Here is a 21,908-nt window from a genome sequence, read left to right on the forward strand (position 1 = left end):
CTCTACCAATGTCGTTCCTAAAACAGCGGCAGGTGCCGTTCTCTACCGACATGTCAGGGTGCAAGCCGTGTTTCTTGTTATCAGTCGTCAAATAGTCTTACATTATCATGTTTGATGATTTTTTTTTTACTGTTAAGTATAATATTTCTGAAAAATCTTTTCCCATCCCCCAAATCCTGTCTATTCAAACACACACTTGTTATTTATTTTCATAGAAATAAATCATCAATACTGCGCTAAGGCACCTGTGGCTGTTTTAGGAGCTGTATGGCGCGGCAGGCCAGTTTTCCATCTTGCTGTCACTCTTTACCAATGCAGCACTGTATTTGAGCAGACTACGCTTGCAAAGAAAAAGTGCACTGTTGTTAGACTTGCTCATATTTAACCACGGTGTCCAACAGTGTCAAACTCTCCAAACAATGGTCAACATGCATTAAAACCAGCGTCAACTCTGAGCCAGAGTTCAATCATCAAAGCTTGCACGCAAAACAAGCTAGATTATCCACTGAACCAAACATGCGAATCAATTCCACATTATTCACCTTTTATAACACGGCAAGAAAAAAAGTACCATAATTCATGCACATAATACAAACTATAGTGAGCAGCCAGCAGTGACTCGTCATTTTACATTTGAAACATATTTCTTATAATATTCAAGTTTTTGGCCACGTTGTAATATTTCCTTAATATCATCCAGTCTGCAGGTGCTACTGTGTGATGTGACTACTGTTCCTAAAAGTATTGTCCATAAACTCCTGTCCTGTCACTACTTGATCCTTAATGTAATATATTACTTTCAGATGACAATGATATCTGCTCTGGGGAACTCTGATATGAAATAAGTATTTTTAGATAACTTTCCAGGACACTTTGCTTTAACTCTCATAATCCATGCGTTATCTATGACTGGAAAATTGGTCACTGTTTTCCAGGTTTTCCAGGAAGCATGGGGAATCCGTGGATTGAGTGCCTTTATACTGCAGACACATCTTATGTTATAAACACATCCACAGCACTGCATACAGTAAATACCTGCTTGCTAAATCAAGATCAGCTCATGCTGTATGTGAATGGATTTAAAATACACCGCTCACTGTTACATTGTAAATTATATGCAAGTAGCCTCCTTAAACACATGAGGTTAAACCTTTCAGTTATTGTTGTGAATAGTAAACCCATGAATACAGATGATTGCATACACTGTGATATTTTGTGAAGTTTTTAACGTTGTTCATCCATACCATCATCGTCGTCATCATCGCTCTCATGGTTCTGACCTTCAGAGGAGGGTGTCTGAGGGTTGCAGTGGCAGAAACGCCGGGAGAAATGTACAAGAACTCTTTCTCTCTCCTGGGTCTCTCCCATCAGTGGAAAGGCCCTCAAGAAGTTTCTGTCACACACATGTAACACGTCTTCAGATATCATTTGTTGTGCAATGGCCATATGTAAATAAAGACTGATTGATTGATGACATGACATTACAAGATCAGCAGGGAGTGAAATGATTACCAATAATGCATTCCTGGAACATATATGACAAACGAGAAATAGAGCTGAGAGGTATTTTCTTAACACCTCATCCAGTAAATCCAGTTTTTTTTTACATTTTCTCATTACATTTACACTCATACATCCACTACAGTACATTTAAATACATCTGATCTTGTCAATGGATGCCAGCATCAACAGGTTTCATCATTTAACACTGTACATGATAAGATGATAGATTATTATAGAGCTGAAATATTCAGACTATTGTTTATTTAATGCATTTACGGAGAATTCTACTTCCAAACTCAGATGATTAACTAACATTTTCAAGCCAATGTGCAAACCAATGGACTGTTTCAACTTCTGGAATAGAGATACTTTTTTGTATTTAACTATAAATGTCTTTTTTGGGGGCTTTAGACTTTGGGGTAAAGTAAATTAAAACAAACAAGAATACAATGCCTTGGAGAACTTGTAATTAATTTATAAACCAAATTATTACTTCGAATACCAAAAGACAAAGCAGCATATTATTAAGTGAGTAAAAGTGCATAAATGCAGCACATGAATAATAAATGAAGCAGCAGAATAGAGTGCTGATTTTCTTGCCATCAGATAAACAGAGTGGATTACAGATACCTCCTCTAAACAGTCTAAATGTTAACATTAAGATAAAACAATGAGAGTAGTGTTTTACTTCAAACAGACAGTTTTTATGTTTGTTTAAGATCAAAACAGTTCAGAATGAAAGGATGACTTTTATAAGTCACATGTGACTTTCTACAAACAGTGGGGCTTTCTGGACAGGGCATGAAGGAGGTGGTTTGAGACAGCAACATGTCAGACAGAGATGAACTCACGGCACCGCAGCAGTCAGCCACACTGCCCCACTGTACTCAACACGACAGCTTGATTAGCACAAAGCTAATGCCTAGTGAAGAGGCAAAGTGAAGAATACACATGCGTGTGTATTGATGTCTACTTCACACACTCATCATCTCCAAGAGCTGACTTTGCATTACCTCAGGGCTCGATCAAGCGACAGGCCGGAGAAATCAAAGAAGCTCAGGTACTCGGACGCCACCAACTGGCTGAAGTCATTACTGCAGAGAGACAGAGAGAGCATCAGCTCATTGACGTGGCACTGGAGGCAGAAGAAGGTGTTATATAAAAGTATTCCTGTTGTTCTTTTATTGATGTCTTAAGAACATAGTTAGCTTTGCAGATTATGTTTGATATTGTGTTAATAAATGTCCATAAGGTGTTGTTATATGTACACTATGAGAACACTTCATCTGTGTTTACCTGTGCATATGTAACACTGAACATGCGACTATATAAACATGTTAGCGTCTGTGTCTGGTGTTTGTCAGTTCATTAGTTATCATGTGTCGGCGTGTGGTATTGTGTTACTTTGTGTGGGTTATAGTGTGTGTTTCTGCTCACTTCTTTCCCAGGTGTCTGGCCACATCACAGCGTTTGAAGCCCTCCAGGTGATAGAGGCGCTTGGCCAGCCTCTTGGCAGCTTCACTGTCCGCTCGGCAGCCGTTGGCTAGAGTGTCTGTGCTACCACGCTCCAAACGCTCCAGACTGCCCAAATCACACTCCTCTGAGTCAGACAGCACGTCTGCGAGGTTGGCATCACTGGAGGAGAGAAGAATGCAAGCACACACATAAACACACGCTCATAAACACACACACGTGCCAAGGTTAATGAATGAAACACATATCCTTTGTTACACGCCCACTCACTTAATAGACAGAGGAAGCTGCAGATCTCAGGATAACCCCAATTACACAAACACATGTTTACATACACACAAACAAAAGTGAGATGAGGTTGAACTGCCGTTATGACACTGACCCAGTTTCACTGTCACTTCATGTTCTATTTAATTCAGTAAATCTAAAGGCTGATTACATTTTTCAGGGACAACCTCAAGCATAATCTGAATAAAAGTGCTGCATTATAAAAAGCAGTATCTATGGTGCTTTTCTATCCCTCCATTTGAGGCAGATACAGTCTGGGAGCTAGGAAAGTGAGTTTTTAAGGCCCATGTGGAGAAAAAAAGGATGTTTTCTCCCTTCCAACTCCAATCAACTTGCCCTCAAGCAAAAAGCCAATTTCCAACTGAACAAGTTAATTGACAATTTCACGGTGATCACTAGGCTGTCTATCTCAGCTCTGAATGTGTGTAACTGTGTGACTACGAGGCAGGACATTTCTGCAAATGATGGAATGTCCTCTATCACCCCTCAGGAGCAATTGAAATCCCACACATTTTTAATGAGTTACAGAAGGGTCAAAAGCACCATATGTAACACTTAGCTATTAAGAGCATACTTGCAGAGTTCTTATGAATGAAGGGTGTTCTTGAACATAAGTTTGAGGTTACAAACGCTTTCTTTCAGGCTCTTTCATTCGTTATTGGAAATAGAAAAAAAAGGCAAAATACTGGTAATGAGACAATTTACTCTACTAAGAAAAATACTTGGAGCCATAAACCAAGTAAGCCCTTATCGAGGGCAGTGTAGTGTCTTGTCCATGAACATGTTTTATTCGACGTCCAAACAAGCAAATACCTCATACTCCATCTAACCATTCAAAGAATCATCAAAGGAACAGAGAGATTTAGTGCCTCAACCAAGCGCTAACCTCTGGTGTTGAAAAATGAGGACGATGAAGGAGTGCAGAAACCTGCAGTTCCTCAAGTGCCCACTTGAGACTGGCTCCGACAGCCCAACAATCCCCATTAACACTAGGGATGGGCATTTCAAGCCAAAATACTATTCAATAATCACTGGCATCTATTCGGCGATTATTTGAAATCGAGTGGGATGAAGTACTGTGGCACTAGCAGCATCTGTCTCGACCTTCATGTCAGTGTTTCTATGACGCAGCAGGGTGGCGTGTACGTTTACATTTTACAGCCATGCTCAGTCTCTGCATGTTCTCCGTTTCTGAATCTCACACCACTACACATGTTTTTCCAGCGACAGTGGCAAATTTTTTCGACTTATTTTGCTATTTGATGAAGTTAGTATTCTTCTTCTTCTGTTATTTAATGCGGTGAGCAAACAGCTTTAAGGCTCCCTATGGCCACTGTCTTGCAAAAATACCTTATTACAACAAGGTGCTGGTGAAAACGATGAAAATAGTACTTTTTAGAATTAGATAATATTCACATTAACTCTTCGATTTTTAATAAGGGAACGAATATTCAAGAATTCGAAAATCATGTCCCATGACTAATTAACACCCGTTATAATTGACAATTTTTAAAACGAAATACAGCACGCTTACAGCCTGGTACATGTAACGGTTCTGGTCTGAATAGCTAATTTCTTCATTCGGACACACTGTATGAAGGCTGAATTATATTTCATAACCCATTAGTTTATAAGATATCAAGACTTGGCTTCACACAGAAAGCATGTTGGCTGCAGGACTGCTGTGGAACAGTTTCATTTTCATTTCAGCCTGCATGTCAACAGATTAGAGGATTCAGACTGCTGGCGAGAGCAGCATGTCTCGCACATCTCATGTCCATCTCACGCACCAAAAATCTCAAAAACAGAAGGGTGCTTGGCCAAAGTAGACACACAGCGATGAGTTATGGGATGTTTAGGCATTGTTTCAGCTATATATGCCATTACCATGACAAATAAAATATGATAATGCTTCCTGGATGCTTTTCAAAGTAAAGCCTGATCGGTTTGTTTTTTTCTGTGCAGTAGTTCCCCTTGTTTTCACACAATGCCTTTATTCTGAAATTTTGTCAAAGACAGTTATTTGGTGAATGAAATCACTGCTCTCAGCTCTCACAGTTCGTATAAGTCATGTTGGCTGCAGGTAAGCTTTGTTAATTATTGAATAACATCAGGTTACTGGAAATGTTTCTTCTTATGCAATCTCCATCCCCTTCTCTATCGCTGCACCCCTCTCTCTACTCAGCTGTTTTGGCATCTGTGTGTAAATTAAGCACCTGTTTTTAATGTGAACTAGATCATTTTCTGACAAGACCAACCCCCAGTATGTACAACACCCCAAAGTATCCTCTCATATGAAAAATAACTTATATATTTTAATATATATAATATATTTTAAGTCTCATTTCAGGAAATACTTTTGGAAGAGACAAGGCTGACAGCAGCATCTAATGCAGCAAACATGCAACCTGTGTGAATGCCAGAAAGGCAGGAGCCAGGGCCATTGAATGCTGTGATGGCCGACACACAGCCAACACACAATGTCTGAAGCTGACCTGAGGGGTTATGTGATTTATTTGTAGCTGAGTTGTTGGTGAGCGGGATGTAAAAGTTTTCCAGGAGGCTGAAGGCCTACCTCAGCTCCACCTTTTTGTCTATGTCTAAGTTGACCCAAAGCTAGATTGAGTCAGCATTTCCAAAAAGGTGACTGCGGCTTCAAAACCCCTCTTCAGAAACCACTGGGACTGGAACTACATACATGTTTCTTACTGATATAGTTTGTTTTAAATAATGGGATGCTTCCTGATAGGACTGTATACCTAAACACAGCAGTCTATCATGACAGTGCATTTTGTTACTCTTGTAACCCTAACCCTTGTGAAGTGGGCCGATTCTCAACGCTTTTGTGGATGAAAAAATAACCTTGCATCTTATCTCTAATATTCAAACATTGCAGTCTTAGACAGTGATATGAAAGCAACACGTTAACTTTGATTGGTTGCTGTATTCATTTATATACAATATAATACATATATTAACAACACATTATTTGATTTGCTTTTTTTCAGACCGTACATTTATTCACCTCAATCAGTCTAAATGGCATTTCCTCATTTCCCATGTTAGTGTGCATCTGTGTGGCACTGTCAGCATTCTGGACAGATGATTCGGATGTTTTATGCATAATCAGATTAGCCTAATTGCATTATCCCTACAAATTCAATACATTATGCACTGCTGTGGATAAGGATTTGCTGGTTACCATAGATGCAAAGTGTCCTATGGTAGAAGGAGGAAGAGGAAAGGGATACTGGACTACTTCAGGGCTCTCTCATTAGTTTGAGTTGTGTTGCTAAATCAGGAATCAGAAGATTAAAAAACTGATGTAAAGACTAATTGAAAAAGATAAACAAAGAGTTTCTACCATCAAGAGTCAGTCCCATGCCTTCACATGCTGAATGGTTGACACCCTGAAAGTAGAACTCGAAAACAGACCCTGACTTCCCCACTGTCAAACATATTCATTAAGCTCATGGACTTACTTCTTATCTAGCCCCTCAACTTGGACACTCTGCCTTGGGTGCCTCTATGAGAATCTTTGCCCCAATATCAAAAGTCAGGGTGTCACATAAGCCCTACAACGTGATAAGGTAAGTCTTGCAACCCCCTTCAACCCACTGTTGTGAAGCATCTCTGCTAAGAATGACAAGAAGATATCTGGTGCAGTAAACTCCAGCTGACTCATTTGCTGGGTGCCTGGGCTCATCCTTGGGGACAGGGCGGGGAGTTTGTGTATCCGGGAGAGCAAAATCACAGTTCTTTCTTGTGGAGAAGTAGCCAGTTGAGATGGTCGGGGGGTCTGATTAAAAGGCTTCCTGTAGAGTCCCTCTGGAGGTACTTAGGACATGTCAAGCAGGGAGGAGACCTCCAGGCAGACTTTGAACCAACTCTATAGTCTATATGTTAACATCCAACCATTTCAAATTACTGGAAACTCAATCTTAACCCCAATATGTGCACTGTAATTTCAAGTAGATTAAACAAATGCGCACACACAAACACACACACACACACACACACCTACACACACACACACACATACACACACACACACACACAGATAAAACAAAAATGTCATTGTCAAACCATAAAAAAATCTGCCTGGTGTTTACAGTGAATTTACTTATGCTTGTCTGATCAAATCAACCCACCAGACTCAGAGAGAAACTTATAAATCATTCAGAGCTTATATCAGACATGGGGCTAAAACGATGCCGACCTCTGTCTATTCACTGCTGTCAAGCAATAACAGACCTGTCACACACACACACACACACACACACACACACACACACACACACACACACACACACACACACACACACATAAAATAATAGTATGTGACACAATATGAAGTGACACATTGCTAGCCCAGGGCTTTTGTGCCAAGATCCTTGGCATTACAGGGGGCCAAGTGGCACACAGTAAACCTATTTGTCTGTCTGAAGGCACAATTCTGTAACCCCAGGCCACAAATAGTCACTGACTGTAACCTCCACTCAGTCTGTATGTGTGTGAGTGTGTCAGAGATTGAGAGCATGATGGTGCATGTCAGTGACTCAAATGCTAATCTTTTTGACTGAGCACCACCCACAACCAACCCTTCAGGATGCGCCTGAATGCTAGGTGTGTATGGGTGTGTGGAGGTGTGTGTGTGGGGTGGGATAGGGGTTGTTGCTGCATCTTCTATCCGGGTCCCAACTATTATGGGATTAGTTGGATTCTGAAAATGTGTTAGGCTATTTCACAGACTTTTATTTCGTTTTCACAAACTGACTGACAAAGGCTATCTTGCAGTGGAAACACTCAGTGAAGAGGTGTTAGTGTTTGTTTCTTTAAGTGTGTCCATTAGGCCATCTGCTGGGACTTGTAAAATCTCTGGAAAAATCACTGTTGCAATTTTGGACTCTTGGATGCAACATAAGCAACACAAGTACACCTCCAGACAGGAGCTACACTCATCAAGCATCCATGTTGCTTCCCCATGTTGTTTTTTTGACACTCTTGTTGACATTATCCAATCATCAACTCAGTCCACCATGGATAAAGACTTAACACCTTTAGACTCATGTTGTCTTTGCAATAAATATGATGGTTCAAAGTTCAAGTGAGTCATGAAAATAATGATGCAAAGCCATTATGCATTCTTCCAGCATAAGCGTTACAAAATCTGCAATACCTCAGAGAGGGTGGAAGCAGATACACCCATTAAGAGTAACCTTAAGAAGATCACTTGTTACTTTAATTTGACTTTTGGGCTATTTGAACTCTGACCCTGGGGGTGTGGACACTTATGGTGGTCAGTATTCTTACATCATGTCAACAAAACAACAGGTAGTACAATATGTTTTATAATAAAGCTCAGCTGCTCTTATCTCTGTTTAATCTTGTGTGGTGATATTTGACTTGTTTTAATTTGTGTATTTCTACTGATGTCATGTCTCACTGTGTGGTTTTTAATGATCGGATAGGTTAGATATAAGTGTGGTATAATCCTGCTTAACTCTCTCTAAATATACTCAACAGGCACATTATACATATATATACAGTTGTGCTCATAAGTTTACATACCCTGGCAGAATTTGTGATTTTTTTTTTGCCCATTTTTCAGAGAATATGAATGATAAGAGAAAATGTTTTTTTCACTCATAGTGGTTGGGTAAAGCCATTTATTGTCAAACAACTGTGTTAACTCTTTTTATATCATAATGACAACAGAAACTTCCAAATCATTCATTCTGCCATGGTATGTAAACCTATGAGCACTACTGAATATGTAATCGTTAAATCCCCTTAGATTAAATAAAAGGAGTGTCACTAAAGCCATTGTAGTAATATGGAATAAGTAAAAGGTGACTTTTAGCACGACAGACTCGCAGTTTAGCAAACTTTTGCCACGCAGCATAATCTAAGTGGTCCCAGAACTTCCTACCCATCTGGACGCCAAAGCAGTTTGATTTCGTGTCTGTATAAATATCACACTTACAGCAGCTGCAGCAAAAAGTCGAAGTGTTCATCGTATTCGTCTTTCCACATCGTCCCTGGGGTCTTGGAAATCAGCGGTTGAAGGCGCGCTACGGTCCGACCCCCTCATCATCCAGTGGTGGGTAAAATCTGCATCGCCTCGCTTTGTTGTTACACTTACATGAAGAAATGCTGATTTATCCTCAGCGGAAATGTTGTCATAAATAATTACCGCTCACTGCCCGCTGATAAATCCTGCTGTAGCGTTATCTCACTGGGGTGTCATCATCACGCAGGGACAGGGAGTGTGTTTCGGTGTTTTTCCTTAAACTTTCCTGACTGTAGTCTGAACGCTCACAGAGGAGAGGATGTTGGGGGCGGAGCAAACGCCTGGACTGAGCTTTCCTGATGTATTGGTGTTCCTAGTGGTCGCTTTACAATGGCCCTGTGTGTTCCAGCTCACACAACTTCCTCTCTGAGCCAGCAGGTTGGTTCTTTTTCACTGGGACGTCCTGTATTGTGACTCTTTGAGTCCATTAAGCTGACATGGAGTCATATGATGTTTTTTTTTTTATCTCCAAACACTCATCAAATGTATTGTTTCCAAATACAAAATAGAGTAAAAACATCTGATCCCATTACAACCCAGTGATGGTGTTGAGCTCTAAAATGAGGAAGTATATTTGTGTGGAGCATGCTTTACAGAGCTTACAGTGAATGCAACATACATGTTTCCTTCTACTGACTGGAAGTAAGTTCAAGTTACATAACTCCGCCTCAGTGTTGATAAGGTATCCTTCAGTAATGTAAGGACAAAGATGCACACAATGGGCACAAAAATATATCTTAAATGACCAGTGGTGTACTCAGGGGGGGTTGCATAAAAGTAAAAAAGGCCCTCTGGCTGCACTTCTATTGAGCAAAATGTTGACAAATTCCCCTGGATGCATACAATCAATTAATTGCTAAGAAGTGCTCTCTGGGTTCCTCTTCATTGGATTGAAAGATCAAAAGTGCCCCTTGAATCCCCCTCCAGTGAATTAAATGTAAAAAACAAAAGTGCCCTCTTGTTGCCCTTGTAGTTTATTGTGACATGTTATGTTATAATGTAATGTAATCAATAATATAGAAATATATCAATAGTATTGTTTTTTCCTTTTTTTAATAATTCAATTTACACCACAATTGGAAACACTTTCACCACTATGCAAGGAATTAAGTTTAAGATTCTAAAATTGTTCTTGTGGAGAACCATAGACTTTATAATTAATGGACGTAGTATCCGTGACGTCACCCATCTGTTTCTGAAGCGTTGTTTTGAAGCTGATCGACAGCGGGAGCCATATTGGAAATGCTGAACTCAACCTAACTGCTGTTGAGCTAGTGTGAAGTAAAGAGGCGGGCTTTGAGCCTCCTCGCCAACAGCTACAATGTTCCCGCCTGTCAATCAAGTCAGCTGTGCCTCTCATAATGGAAGACTCGTAATCTTAATATCTTAAAAATTGCCACGTTAGGAAAAAAATCCCCCCCCCCCCCGTACGGTGTGTGCCAATCAAGAAATGAGCTATCCAGACTACACTCATTTTTTGCACCAGGCTGTAAACTTGTTTATTTCTGCTGTAAAGATCTGTTTCTTTGAATTGGTGTGTATGTGGTTTCTGGTACCTCCGGAGCCAGCCTCAAGCTGACACTTTAGGAACTGCAGTTTTTAACACTTCTGCATTGGCCTCAATTCTTGCCGCTGGAGGTTGCCACTTGTGGAGGACCCCCAGACCCCCATCTTGTTAGCACTGCAAGACATTTAAATGAACCCTAAACCTTGAGTTTGAAATAGGTGCCCCTTTTTTTGTTTTCGCCCCTGCCCCTCAAGCAGCCTGACTATGCCACTGTTTATGACACAGTGACACATGCATTCAAGCTTCACTGTCTAATTCCCTCCTTCCTCTTGGTGGAAAGAAGAAGGATAAAAAAAGCACGAGGGCAGCTGTGTAGAGAATACAAATCTGGAGATGAAGCAAGAGATCAGAATGTCAACAAACCTTTAAAGAAGTTTGATTGGTGTTTTGACAAGTACATTTACTGAAACTGGGTTTTTCAAATAATTCAGTACAGGCAAAGGAAACAACTCATTGATAAAACAAACAGCACAGTCAGGACGAGGACCACAAGTACACTGATCACACACTTCTGTAGCTGCTTAATGCCATGACTCCTGGATAACCTTTGTCATTAACACACTGTGTTTATTTCTCAGGTAGAGGAACTTAAAAGCAGCAACCTCCTGTCTCAAAATATGAAGCCCATGCGGAAGTTTTGTAAACTGTAGTTCATGGAGCGCCCACTTGAGGCTGGCTGCAGAAACACTGGAAATCCCCAAATAAGACAATCTTCGCAGCAATAATAAACATGTTTACTGCCTGGTTCAAAAAAGACTTTGGTCTGAAGAGCTCATTTCTCAATCGGCACACACACTGTACAGGGAGTGGATCTTTTTATAACCCCACAGTTCAGAAGATATTAAGATTACCAGTTTTGACTGACAGGCGGGAACACTGTAGCTGTTGGCGAGGATGCTCAAAGCCCGCCTCTTTACCTCACACTAGCTTGACAGAAGTTAGGTTGAGTTCAGCATTTCCAATATGGCTCCCGCCAACGATTGGTTTCAAAACAGCGTTCAGGAACAGATTGGTGACGTCACGGATAATACGTCCATTAATTATACAGTCTATGCTTGTAGCACAGCTGTGATGCTTTCATGGCACACATGGTCAAGACAATTCAAGGAGTCTTTATGATGCTATTAATCTAGATACCTATGTCCCACAAACCAATCAACTCAACACAGAAAAAAGCCACTTAGAATAATTTATTACAACAATAAAATGTCAATCAACTCGTCTCCCATGGAAAGGTTAAGTGTTCCTTAGACTTTCTGATACTGTTAAGCAAAGATAAAAAGGTTTTCTGGTAAATTCTGATGGACCAGCGAACTTAGGCCACCGTCAGGAATGAGGTTAAAAAAAGTTGAGGGAAAATTAAAGTTTCTAATAATGCACAATTTAAAAACTATCATTAAGGCACCTACAACTTAAGACAGGTACCAACCTACAATTTCATGTGATATTATGGAATCAATCGTTTAATATTAAAGGTCAAATGGGGGCATAATCTTGTAAAACCAAGACAGTGAGAGCAGAGTTAAATAAGTGGATGATAAAGACTGATAAGAAAAAGGAAGAGTAGAAAGGTCAGAGATAAAAAGAACATTGTAGTGTGAGCACAAACGTTATGTTTACTGCTGTGAGTGCAGGCTGATGTTGATTATTCCAAAATGCCATTTATCAGCCCGATTAATCGGTCCATCTCTAATTTGCACGGTCATGGTCTTGATGAAGTCCTATGATTCAGTCCTGGAGAAGAGACTGAATGCTGTGCTTTTGGTCGGATGACGAAATGTGCGTGTGAAGGATGTTGTTATTAATCAAAGTAAATGGTATGAAGTGAAAAAGCCTCTCAGTGGAGAACTGTGGGACACTTGAGAACAACTTACTGTGGATTTATCACAAACAAAAATCAGCTTACAAAAGGAAAAATAAAGTCAAATGTATGTATTATACCGGTGTTGGATATACACTAAATACAAATTTAAAGCATTATTTTGTACAATGTGGCTTGTCTTCTATAACACATACAGGATGTGTTGAAGGGCGTTATGGAGGAGAAAGCATGTGGTAAAAAGAACCCCACACAGCCACAACAGGCAGTGCTTCAGTAAGACTGTGGGATGTGTCATTGAACATAGAGTCGAGCTATAAATAGGGGTAAATCTATTGGTGCTGAAATGATTCAGTTAGTGTGTGTGTCTGTGGTGAGGGAAGGAGAGAATTTGTACAAATTACTGCTTCTGTTACCAAGTGTGTAGGCATATCATGTCATGTCTATGTGTGTGTGTGTGTGTGTGTGTGTGTGTGTGTGTGTGTGTGTGTGTGTGTGTGTGTGTGTGTGTGTGTGTGTGTGTGCAACTGCCTGACTTGAAGCCAGGAGAGGATAATCTGTAGGATGTTTCAGCAGTGCTATAGAACCACGCTAAAGGTTTTACTCCTATGGTGGCTTTCTGAAAGAATTGTGATAGTGTGTGTGTGTGTGTGTGTGTGTGTGTGTGTGTGTGTGTGTGTTTGTGTGTGTGTGTGTGTGTGTGTGTTTGTGTGTTTGTGTGTGTGTGTTTGTGTGTGTGTGTGTGTGTGTGTGTGTGTGTGTGTGTGTGTGTGTGTGTGTGTGTGTGTGAGCAATTGCGAACAGAAAGGAGGAATATTCAGTGCGTGCAGGATAAATATGACAGCTTCCAAATCTGTGTCACTATGCAGGCATTAGAATGTATGAGCATCCTGCACAGTTTTGTTTATGCATGCATGCTGTTGGCCAGCGTGTCTTTTGTTGTGCATACGTTTCTGCGCATGAAAGTGTAAATGAAAGAGATTAGTCCACACAGCAGAGCTGCTTCTCTGATATGGAAACAACTGTGCCCAGCTTTTATGTGCTCTGCTCCGGCTTAGATCTGGTAGGCATGTGAGCTCGGGGGAGGAACACACACTTACAGAATATTTCCTATGATGATGCACACACTAGAAATAGACATACATTAAAACATGCATCAGATACTGCACACATGTTCATGCACAAGGGACACGACCATGACTACTGAGTATTAACTTGAGCTTTGATGTGACTGATGTGTACATTGATGCACAGCAGGTCATATTATTATGTAAGCAGCCTTCAACTATGGCTTTGCTCCTTTTCACTTCATGCCACACTCACCCAGTCTCACACCAGCATTCCTACACTGCTCAGTATAGTATGTTAAGTGCTCTATCACACACAGTCCTTCTCTATGCTTCAAATAGTGGTCACCTTAAAAAGTAGAAACTGAAATGCCTGATGATCAACAAGCAGGTTTTTTAAATAATAGACTAGCAGAAGGTGCTAACTGATTGAAGGAGACCATGTGTTGGATTGAATATCACACTCTATCCCTGCTGTAGAGTCTGTATTGCTCTGGGGCTGTACACACCCTAAATGTAATGCCCGTCTCTAATTTTATTTCAGGTTTTGATTCGATGAAAGGAGCTAAACAGTATGAAATAAGATCAAGTACCCTGATTTAAATGGAACATTGAATATGAATGTTGGCCGAGGGTGTGTGCAACTGAGTCATGATTCTGCAGCATGTTGGATTCACATGGTGATAGTGCTGCTTTATGCTGCATGCCAGTAGTTACCTGAAAAGATGACCAATCTTGCTGTGTGGCCATACTGGTGTGGGCTGATGTCGGCATTTACATCAGCGTGTTAGCATTACTAATATGAGCATGTTAGCATGCTGATGCTAGCATGCTGATGTTTGCATTTACATCCAAGCCTCTGTGCATAACTGCAGCCTCATGATGCTGCGAGCATGGCTTTATGTCTTCTCTTCCATTCAAAGCAGAATATATTTTAATGGGAGTGAATTGGAATCTGACTGACAGAGTTTAGAAGTTATACCCTCAAGCGAAGTATCTAAACACCTTACTAACAAAATAAAGTAGAAAGATCCTGTTTTAAAAAATGCAAACATCTTTTTTTAATGAACGGACTGATCTCTAAAACAACAAAGTGTCAGCCGAGTTGACTGACTGGCCGATCAGTCTATTTAGCCAAGGCTCTGTCCTGCAGTGAAAAAGACCAGTTGTGTGTGACACCCCAAGTGCCTAAAAGTAGAAGTGTGCCAATTCTGTGGCGACCCGCAGGGAAGAATGGATGTAGGGAGAGAAGAGGAGTGAAAGATACGCAGCAGGAGAGCACTGTTGGAGAAATAATGGAGGAGATGATAGAAAAAGAAAGAAGTACAACAGAGGTGAGAGAGGGTGAGGATACATTGGAGGAATGAATACAGAGACAAGGACAAGGTGAGAGGGAGGAAACAAAGAGATGGAGTGCTAAGGTGAGGAAGGGTAAAGAAGACATTTGAAAATTGAAGTAAAGATGGATGATAATTTCACTTTTACATAAGTTATAAAATCATTTTGTATCAGAGTTTTTAAAAACTGTAGAAGCATGTTGTGTATCCGCTGTAAGCTGCACATTATTGACGGTCAATCCAAAGTAAAAAGTGTTAACATTGTTTTTGTACTATGTTTTTTAACCTTGCTGCTTCCAGCTACTTCAATTCAACTGTGTTGAAAAGCATTCAGACAATATGCTCGCTCAGTCCAGACATGATTACAACCAAAACCTGCTGTGCTTCAACTCTCATTTGTTTCTGAAATGGCATTTCCTACTGCTGAGTTGCATTAGAATTGCAAATACTTATAACTTCTCCCTTTAATATCTCAAAAAAATGCCAGATGAATAGACATCAAGGACTTCTAATTCACGATAAGCTGGATATTGTGAGTGTCTTTTAAACTTAAAGTACCCCTTTAAGACTTCCTAGCAGATGTATCCACTCTAGATTTAAGTGCTCAAATGTCTGGCAAGCTGGCTACCATAGAGCAATAACTGCTCACTTACACACACACACACATTCACTCCCAGACCCTGCTGGGCAGAGGAAAGCTGAAGACGATGATGTCATGACATAAACAATAGCTCATTCAGCTTGGCGCTGGTGGACAGGAAGCAAGACCGTGCTTAAAGGACAACATCTGTAGATGGGGGGAGAACAAGACAAGGGAAAAGCAACCTCACGCCCTCGGTTCATCCTACGTTATATAACTCTACTTAAGATGTGGAAGCACCAGGGAACTCTGTAAACAAATCTCAGCAGTAAACAGAGAGGTTAGTAACTAGCTGTGCAGCGGGGCAGAGCAGGAGAGCATGCCACAGGGAAATTGTAGAGGCAATCCATCAGACCTATAGCAGTAGGTCAGGTTACATGGCTTTTCCCATATGGTTCCTGTTACCACATCCCCCTTGAGTTGTTCTGCACTATCCTCCTCAACAATGCCATTTAATGTCACGAGGTGAATCAGTTGTTGTGGTATTCCCACATTTCCTTAGGGTTAATGCAGAGTTGCAGACCCAGTGTCTCACTTCCATAATGCTGTGTACAATTAAAGGTCCAATCTCCCACACCAGACCAGACCACTAAATGTGACATTTTGCACTCATCAAAGAAAGCTGTCTGTCTTCCATGAACCCTCTTCTTATTCGGCACCACTGAGGTGAACTATCTCCACCGTTCTGACGGATCTATGCTTTGAGAATACGCAAAGAATGACCCTCGCCATGATCTGCAGGTCTGTTTCATGAACATGCTAGATTTACCAGACTCCCAATCACAGCCAACAAAGAGAAGGAGAGACAGTATTTAATTTATAATTTAGCAGTCTCAATGTCTCTCTAAAAATGTAAAAGCTCTCCTCCTGGTGTTTATTTCATCAGCACTGCCTCTGCTTGTGCTTGTTCTTGATGATGCCTCTTGTGGGGGTGTGATGTTCACACGGAGGTACACAAAGCTATTGAGCCATAACATAACAGTTTTCTTTCTCCAAGGAACTTAAGCTATAAATAACATGTTTATTTGATGTTGTTTTTGGTGAGAACCAGTCTGAGGTAGGGCAAACATGCAACTAACTGTTAAAAATTCAAAATGTAAAAACCCCCATTCACTATCATAGTTCAGAGACATCCCCACTCTTTATCAACGGCTTTGTGTATATAACACATCTTTTATGGACAATTTGATCCTGATGGAACAACTGTTATCACATGAAACATGTACAGTGTATAAGTTGTAATCAGAGTTCAGATTTTGAAAAACGGTGGATAGATGATCGATAGATTTAGAAAATTGTTGTGTTGTAATGATTCTTTCAGGTCTCTGCGCAGGTTTAAACATTTCTGACTTTGGCAGCTTGCAGTAACAACATGAAAAAAGACAGCGATACTGAAATATCCAAACATCTGATGTAGATCTGCTTACCTGACGGAGTTGGTCATGGCTCCACAGCCCTCTAAGGCTCCTTCAGAGTCCGTATGATATCCATTTGGAATGGCCCAGCGTCCGGGCTGGCTCAGCACAAACTCAGACCTGCTCCCTGGTATGGTGGTTCTCAGCGGGCTGCACCCTACACCAGCTCCAGCTCCATGGAGGATGCTCTCTCCAGCTGGGGCATCTGGTCCAACCTCAGCCCCATCATGCTCCTGAACCGTTGCAAGCTCCAGCTCGAGGGGTTCAGGACCTTGTAACAGTGCCCTCTGTTGGATAAGAGGCGTTAGTGGTGCCTCAAAGCTGACGCAGCTGTCAGTCTCATCTGTGAGTGACAGCACATCCAGGGAGTCCAGGCTGCTGTAGCAGGTCCCGCCCCTCAGCAGAGCAGACTCCACAATGCGCTCAAAAGTGGAGCTGAAGCCATCTTTATTGTCAACCCTACCTTTTCCCCTCTCCTCCTCTAACTCCCGATCCTCTTCCTCCTCTTCTTCCTCCTCCTCCTGAACATCAACCTGCTCCACGATCTGTTCAAACACAGAGCTGAAACTGTCCTGGTTTCCTCTCCCATCCCCCTCTTTTTGGATGTCCTCTTCCTCTTCCTCCACTTCTGTATCAGCTTGTTCTACCGTTGTCTCAAAATTCGAGCTGAAAGTGTCCAAGTGTGTGAGACTTTCCCTCCCGTTTCTCTCCTCGTCCTCCTCGCCTGCATCATCGTCGTTCTCATTCTCAGATATGCCATTTGCGAGTCTGTTTGGACATGGAGAGAGAAATGTGAAATGATCTCAGTCATATAACACATGAGTGCATGACAGTTTCTTAGTTGAGATAGATGTGATGCATAGTAGATCATTCATAATCTCTGCCTGAACCACTTTTCATTTAAAGGGCAGAGTGCTTAATGGGTAAATATTTTTCTTGACAGCCACATCGTTTACTGAAGCAGGATGAAAAGGGAAAGAGCTCTGTCTAATTTTCTCCTTGTGAATAGCCGTAAGATTATCTGCCAAACCTCCATGATTTCAAACCTTTGTTCGAAGGAGTATCAATCTATTTCAGTGGTCATGTGTTTCCTGTTATGGACAGAAGTCACCAATAAAATGAAAAACTTTATTTAAATTTCACATTAACTGTATTTTCAACTTTGTGTGCTGATCAATAATTACAGCGTGTTGTTTCCTCTTGAGAGATCTGACATGTTTTTCTGCCAAATTTTCAGCTTTGTCACTTTGTGTTTCACTTTCATTTGGTTTACTGGATCCTTAAGCTCCTTGAGATTTGACCATTTCCCTCTCTTTGTTTTACAACTAGTTTATTATGCGAATAGTTTTTTTCTCTTTTCGTTTTGATGAATACTAATGAGGCTAAGAATAGAATAGAAAAAACAGAAAATAATTGAAGACAAGAAAATGAAGATATTTAGCAAGGGAAAGTGGTGTTTAATGATAATACCAGGAATCAACCTGGGACAAAGTAAAGTATAGGGAAGTCGGATGTGTCGTATGTGTCGTATGTGTCTTAATGTGTCGGGATATCAGTCTCCTTAACAATTGAAAGCTATCAAATACTGCAGACTAACATGTGTGATACTTTTTTTATATGAAGACCAAAAAGAGCTGCTTTGATGAGCCTCATACTATCAAACTAATAGGAGATGATGAGAGTTGGCCAGTTTCTGTTCCTGACAGGATGCGGTATCACTGAGGTTTATCTGTATTTCACAGAGTGACACCTGGAAGGTTCAGAGTCACTGAATTGTGTCTCCCTGAAAGCAACAAAATGGCTCACTGAATAAAACTGAAAGAATAAGTAAGGTAACAAACCGTCTAGCTTGTTGTGATTGAGTTGCCTCCTCCTCTGCAGACGGTTGTATTTCTTCATTTTTCTTCCCCTCCTCGTTTTCTTTCATCTCCTCCTCACGTCCTACTTCCTCCCCAGACGAGCTAACTTCCGTATTCATACATCCTTCCTCACTCATCCCTTCCCTCTCCCCCTCCGCCTCTCCAGCTGTCAATGGATCTTCATCAACCCTCTTCTCTTCCAACTCATCCTCTCCAGCCTTCACTTTTACTTCTTCCCTCCCCTCTCCTTCCCCATTTGTATCCTTCTCCACCTCCTTCTCTCCCTCTCTGGTCTTTGCTGGTTGTTCTACTTCCTCAGTGTCATCCAGTTTCTCGGCCTCTTGCGTCTCATGCTTCGCTAGCTTGTGTGTTTCTGCAAGAGGGTCAGAGGAGATGACGGCAGCTGTTTCTGCCTCCTCTGGGTTCTCTGGTGGAGGGGGAGAGGGCAGAGTCTGCCCCTCCTGGGTCATGGTGCTCCTCACTGAGGATGAGGTTGCTTTAGCCCAGCAACCACGAGGAAATCTTTGCAGAAGAGGAGAAACACAGAGACAGAAGAACAATCAGAGGACAAAGTGAGGATAAGGAGGAGGACGTCATTTGATTATTCTCATCTTAATTGTGAGTCACAGAGGTCACCTTCAACAAAACGGTGTGTGTGTGTGTGTGTGTGTGTGTGTGTGTGTGTGTGTGTGTGTGTGTGTGTGTGTGTGTGTGTGTGTGTGTGTGTGTGTGTGTGTGTGTGTGTGTGTGTGTGTGTGTGTTAGAAAGAGAAATGTATATCCCTGGAACACTCTGCTCTCTGCTCCTGATGATCCCCTATCAGCTCCAAAAGGAGGTCAGGAAAAGGTAGATAAAGTAGGAAGCAGAGGACTGCAGACAGGCTGGCACGCACATGGACAGATTTGTTTAATAAAGCTTAACAGATCCCTGTCAAAATGATCCTGCTAGCTCATCTGCTCTCTGTCCAAGTAGAGATTTCACAGCAGAATAACTATCGCTTTCAATCCTGCAGCTATGATGTTTTGTGTCAATGCATGATGGTGAGATTTGAACAATGGTGGACTGCTCTTCTCTTGAACTTGTTTGGACACAGATACCTCTGTACCACAGGTCACCCCCCATCCTCAAAGAGACTCAAGGGCAAATGCTAATGAGCAGCTCTAAATTCAGCTATGTTCAAATTAATGTTGGTTCATTTTTCCTTATTTTTCATTTGTAGATAAGACTTTTTTAATCATTTTTTATACAATCTGAGGAGCTGTCAGGAAGTTGATTTGTTCTTGAAAGGCTGACCAGTCAATCAACAATGTGTTAGAATTTGGATAATTAATAGATATTTCATGTACTAACCATAAAAAACAAATAACCATAAAACACTGTTGGTATTTGCACATTAGATAACTATCAAGATTAAATATTTGTATGTCTTCTCTTCATAGTTTATCTCTTGGGCTTACGGAAATCATGGAAAGGACATTCAACTAATTTATGTCTTTTTTCCAGAAATAAATTGAGCTTCTACGATTTGATCACATATGGACTCATAATGATGCTTATGTCCACTGTGTTATTTGAGCTACTGATGACCTTCAGGAGTTTACAAGTTAAGGGGGGCATTTCAGTCCCAAATAGTATGCATTGGCTGTATTGTACTTTGAGTCTTTATGAGGTGTTATTATATATTATGAGACAAATAATGAAACATGCTTTTAAACCTCAGCTCAGGTCCACGTAACAATGGAAAGACATTCTTTAGAAAAGCCCCTAATTTGCAAATGTCTTTTGGCTAGAACATCTAGATAGATGTTTTAAATAATACTTTGGTAGGACCCTCTCTCTATAACTCAAAAGGCTCACATTCTTACATTCAAACAAAATATGGTACTCGTAACCCATAGGATCATCAGTACAGAGGTTCTGAAGCAGAGTTTTGGACCCATTCGCGGAGGTTGCCATGTTTGAAATGCTGACTCAACCTAACTTATGAGTTCAAGAGGCTTTGAGGCAGCCCGGAGTCAGCCATGCCCTTAATTAGGCAAAACTCGTAAGTTTAGTATCTTCAAAATTAACGAGTTGTAAAAAAAATCCCCCCCCCCTACATTGTGTGCCGATAGAGAAATGAGCTTACCAGACCAACCAGTATTTTTTGAACCAGAAAACATGTTTATTTATGCTGTTGGGCTTTTTGAATGGATGTATTTGGTTTCTGTTTTTTTCTGAAGCCAGCCTCAAGTGGACGCTTGATGAACTGCAGTTTATAACACTTTTGCATTGGCTTCATATTTTAAGACTAGCTCGGTCGTAGCTTGTTCAGTAGCCGAATATTACAATGCCAGGTCTCAATTGAGCCATTAATAATTAAAAATACAACAGCAAAACTCAATAAACTGCACATGTATGAGTTTATAATTACAGCAATTTTCTATGTGATATTAATGGAGCTGAAGTGCAACCAGAACAAATTAATAAGGCACATTTTTCTTAACACAGTCCAGCACTGGTGAGGTAGATGTTTGGATTCTGACAGCAGAGCACAGCCAGGAATCAGGGCTGTCACCTAATATGAGTCTTCAGCAACATTAGATCTCAGCTCTGCTGAATCATCTGCAGCAGGGGACTTAAAGTACAACTGCAGTGAAATATTAACTAGGATTTAAGCTTTCCTGATGGCACTGGCATGCTTATAATTTACAAGTGGACCCCGTATGAACTCACTGACTCCTTCCTACAGACTGTGGTTTTCTCTGGAGGTGCATGAAGCATTTCTATCTCATTTTAAAGTCAAAGTGTGAAGAAATAAAATAGGGTCCTGATAGAGAGGAAAGATAGGTGGCAGGCTCGGATGTGAGCCAAATCTGAAGCTCTGA

General features: G+C 40.9%; 1 protein-coding gene across 1 annotated transcript in view; it reads right to left on the reverse strand.

The window, feature by feature from the left end:
* The window catches only part of psd2 (pleckstrin and Sec7 domain containing 2), a 37,325-nt gene that overhangs the window by 7,888 nt on the left and 7,529 nt on the right, over positions 1–21,908 (reverse strand). The window contains exons 2-6 of the mRNA XM_034690907.1: positions 19,024–19,563; positions 17,195–17,950; positions 2,941–3,138; positions 2,517–2,597; positions 1,245–1,393 (exon numbers count right to left, since the gene is read on the reverse strand). Of these exons, the coding sequence (XP_034546798.1) occupies positions 1,245–1,393; positions 2,517–2,597; positions 2,941–3,138; positions 17,195–17,950; positions 19,024–19,511 (1,672 nt within the window). The 5' untranslated portion in view covers positions 19,512–19,563. The remainder of the gene's footprint in view (positions 1–1,244; positions 1,394–2,516; positions 2,598–2,940; positions 3,139–17,194; positions 17,951–19,023; positions 19,564–21,908) is intronic.

Source organism: Notolabrus celidotus, chromosome 8, assembly GCF_009762535.1.
Source record: "Notolabrus celidotus isolate fNotCel1 chromosome 8, fNotCel1.pri, whole genome shotgun sequence".
In the NCBI taxonomy this organism is placed as follows: Eukaryota; Metazoa; Chordata; class Actinopteri; order Labriformes; family Labridae; genus Notolabrus; species Notolabrus celidotus.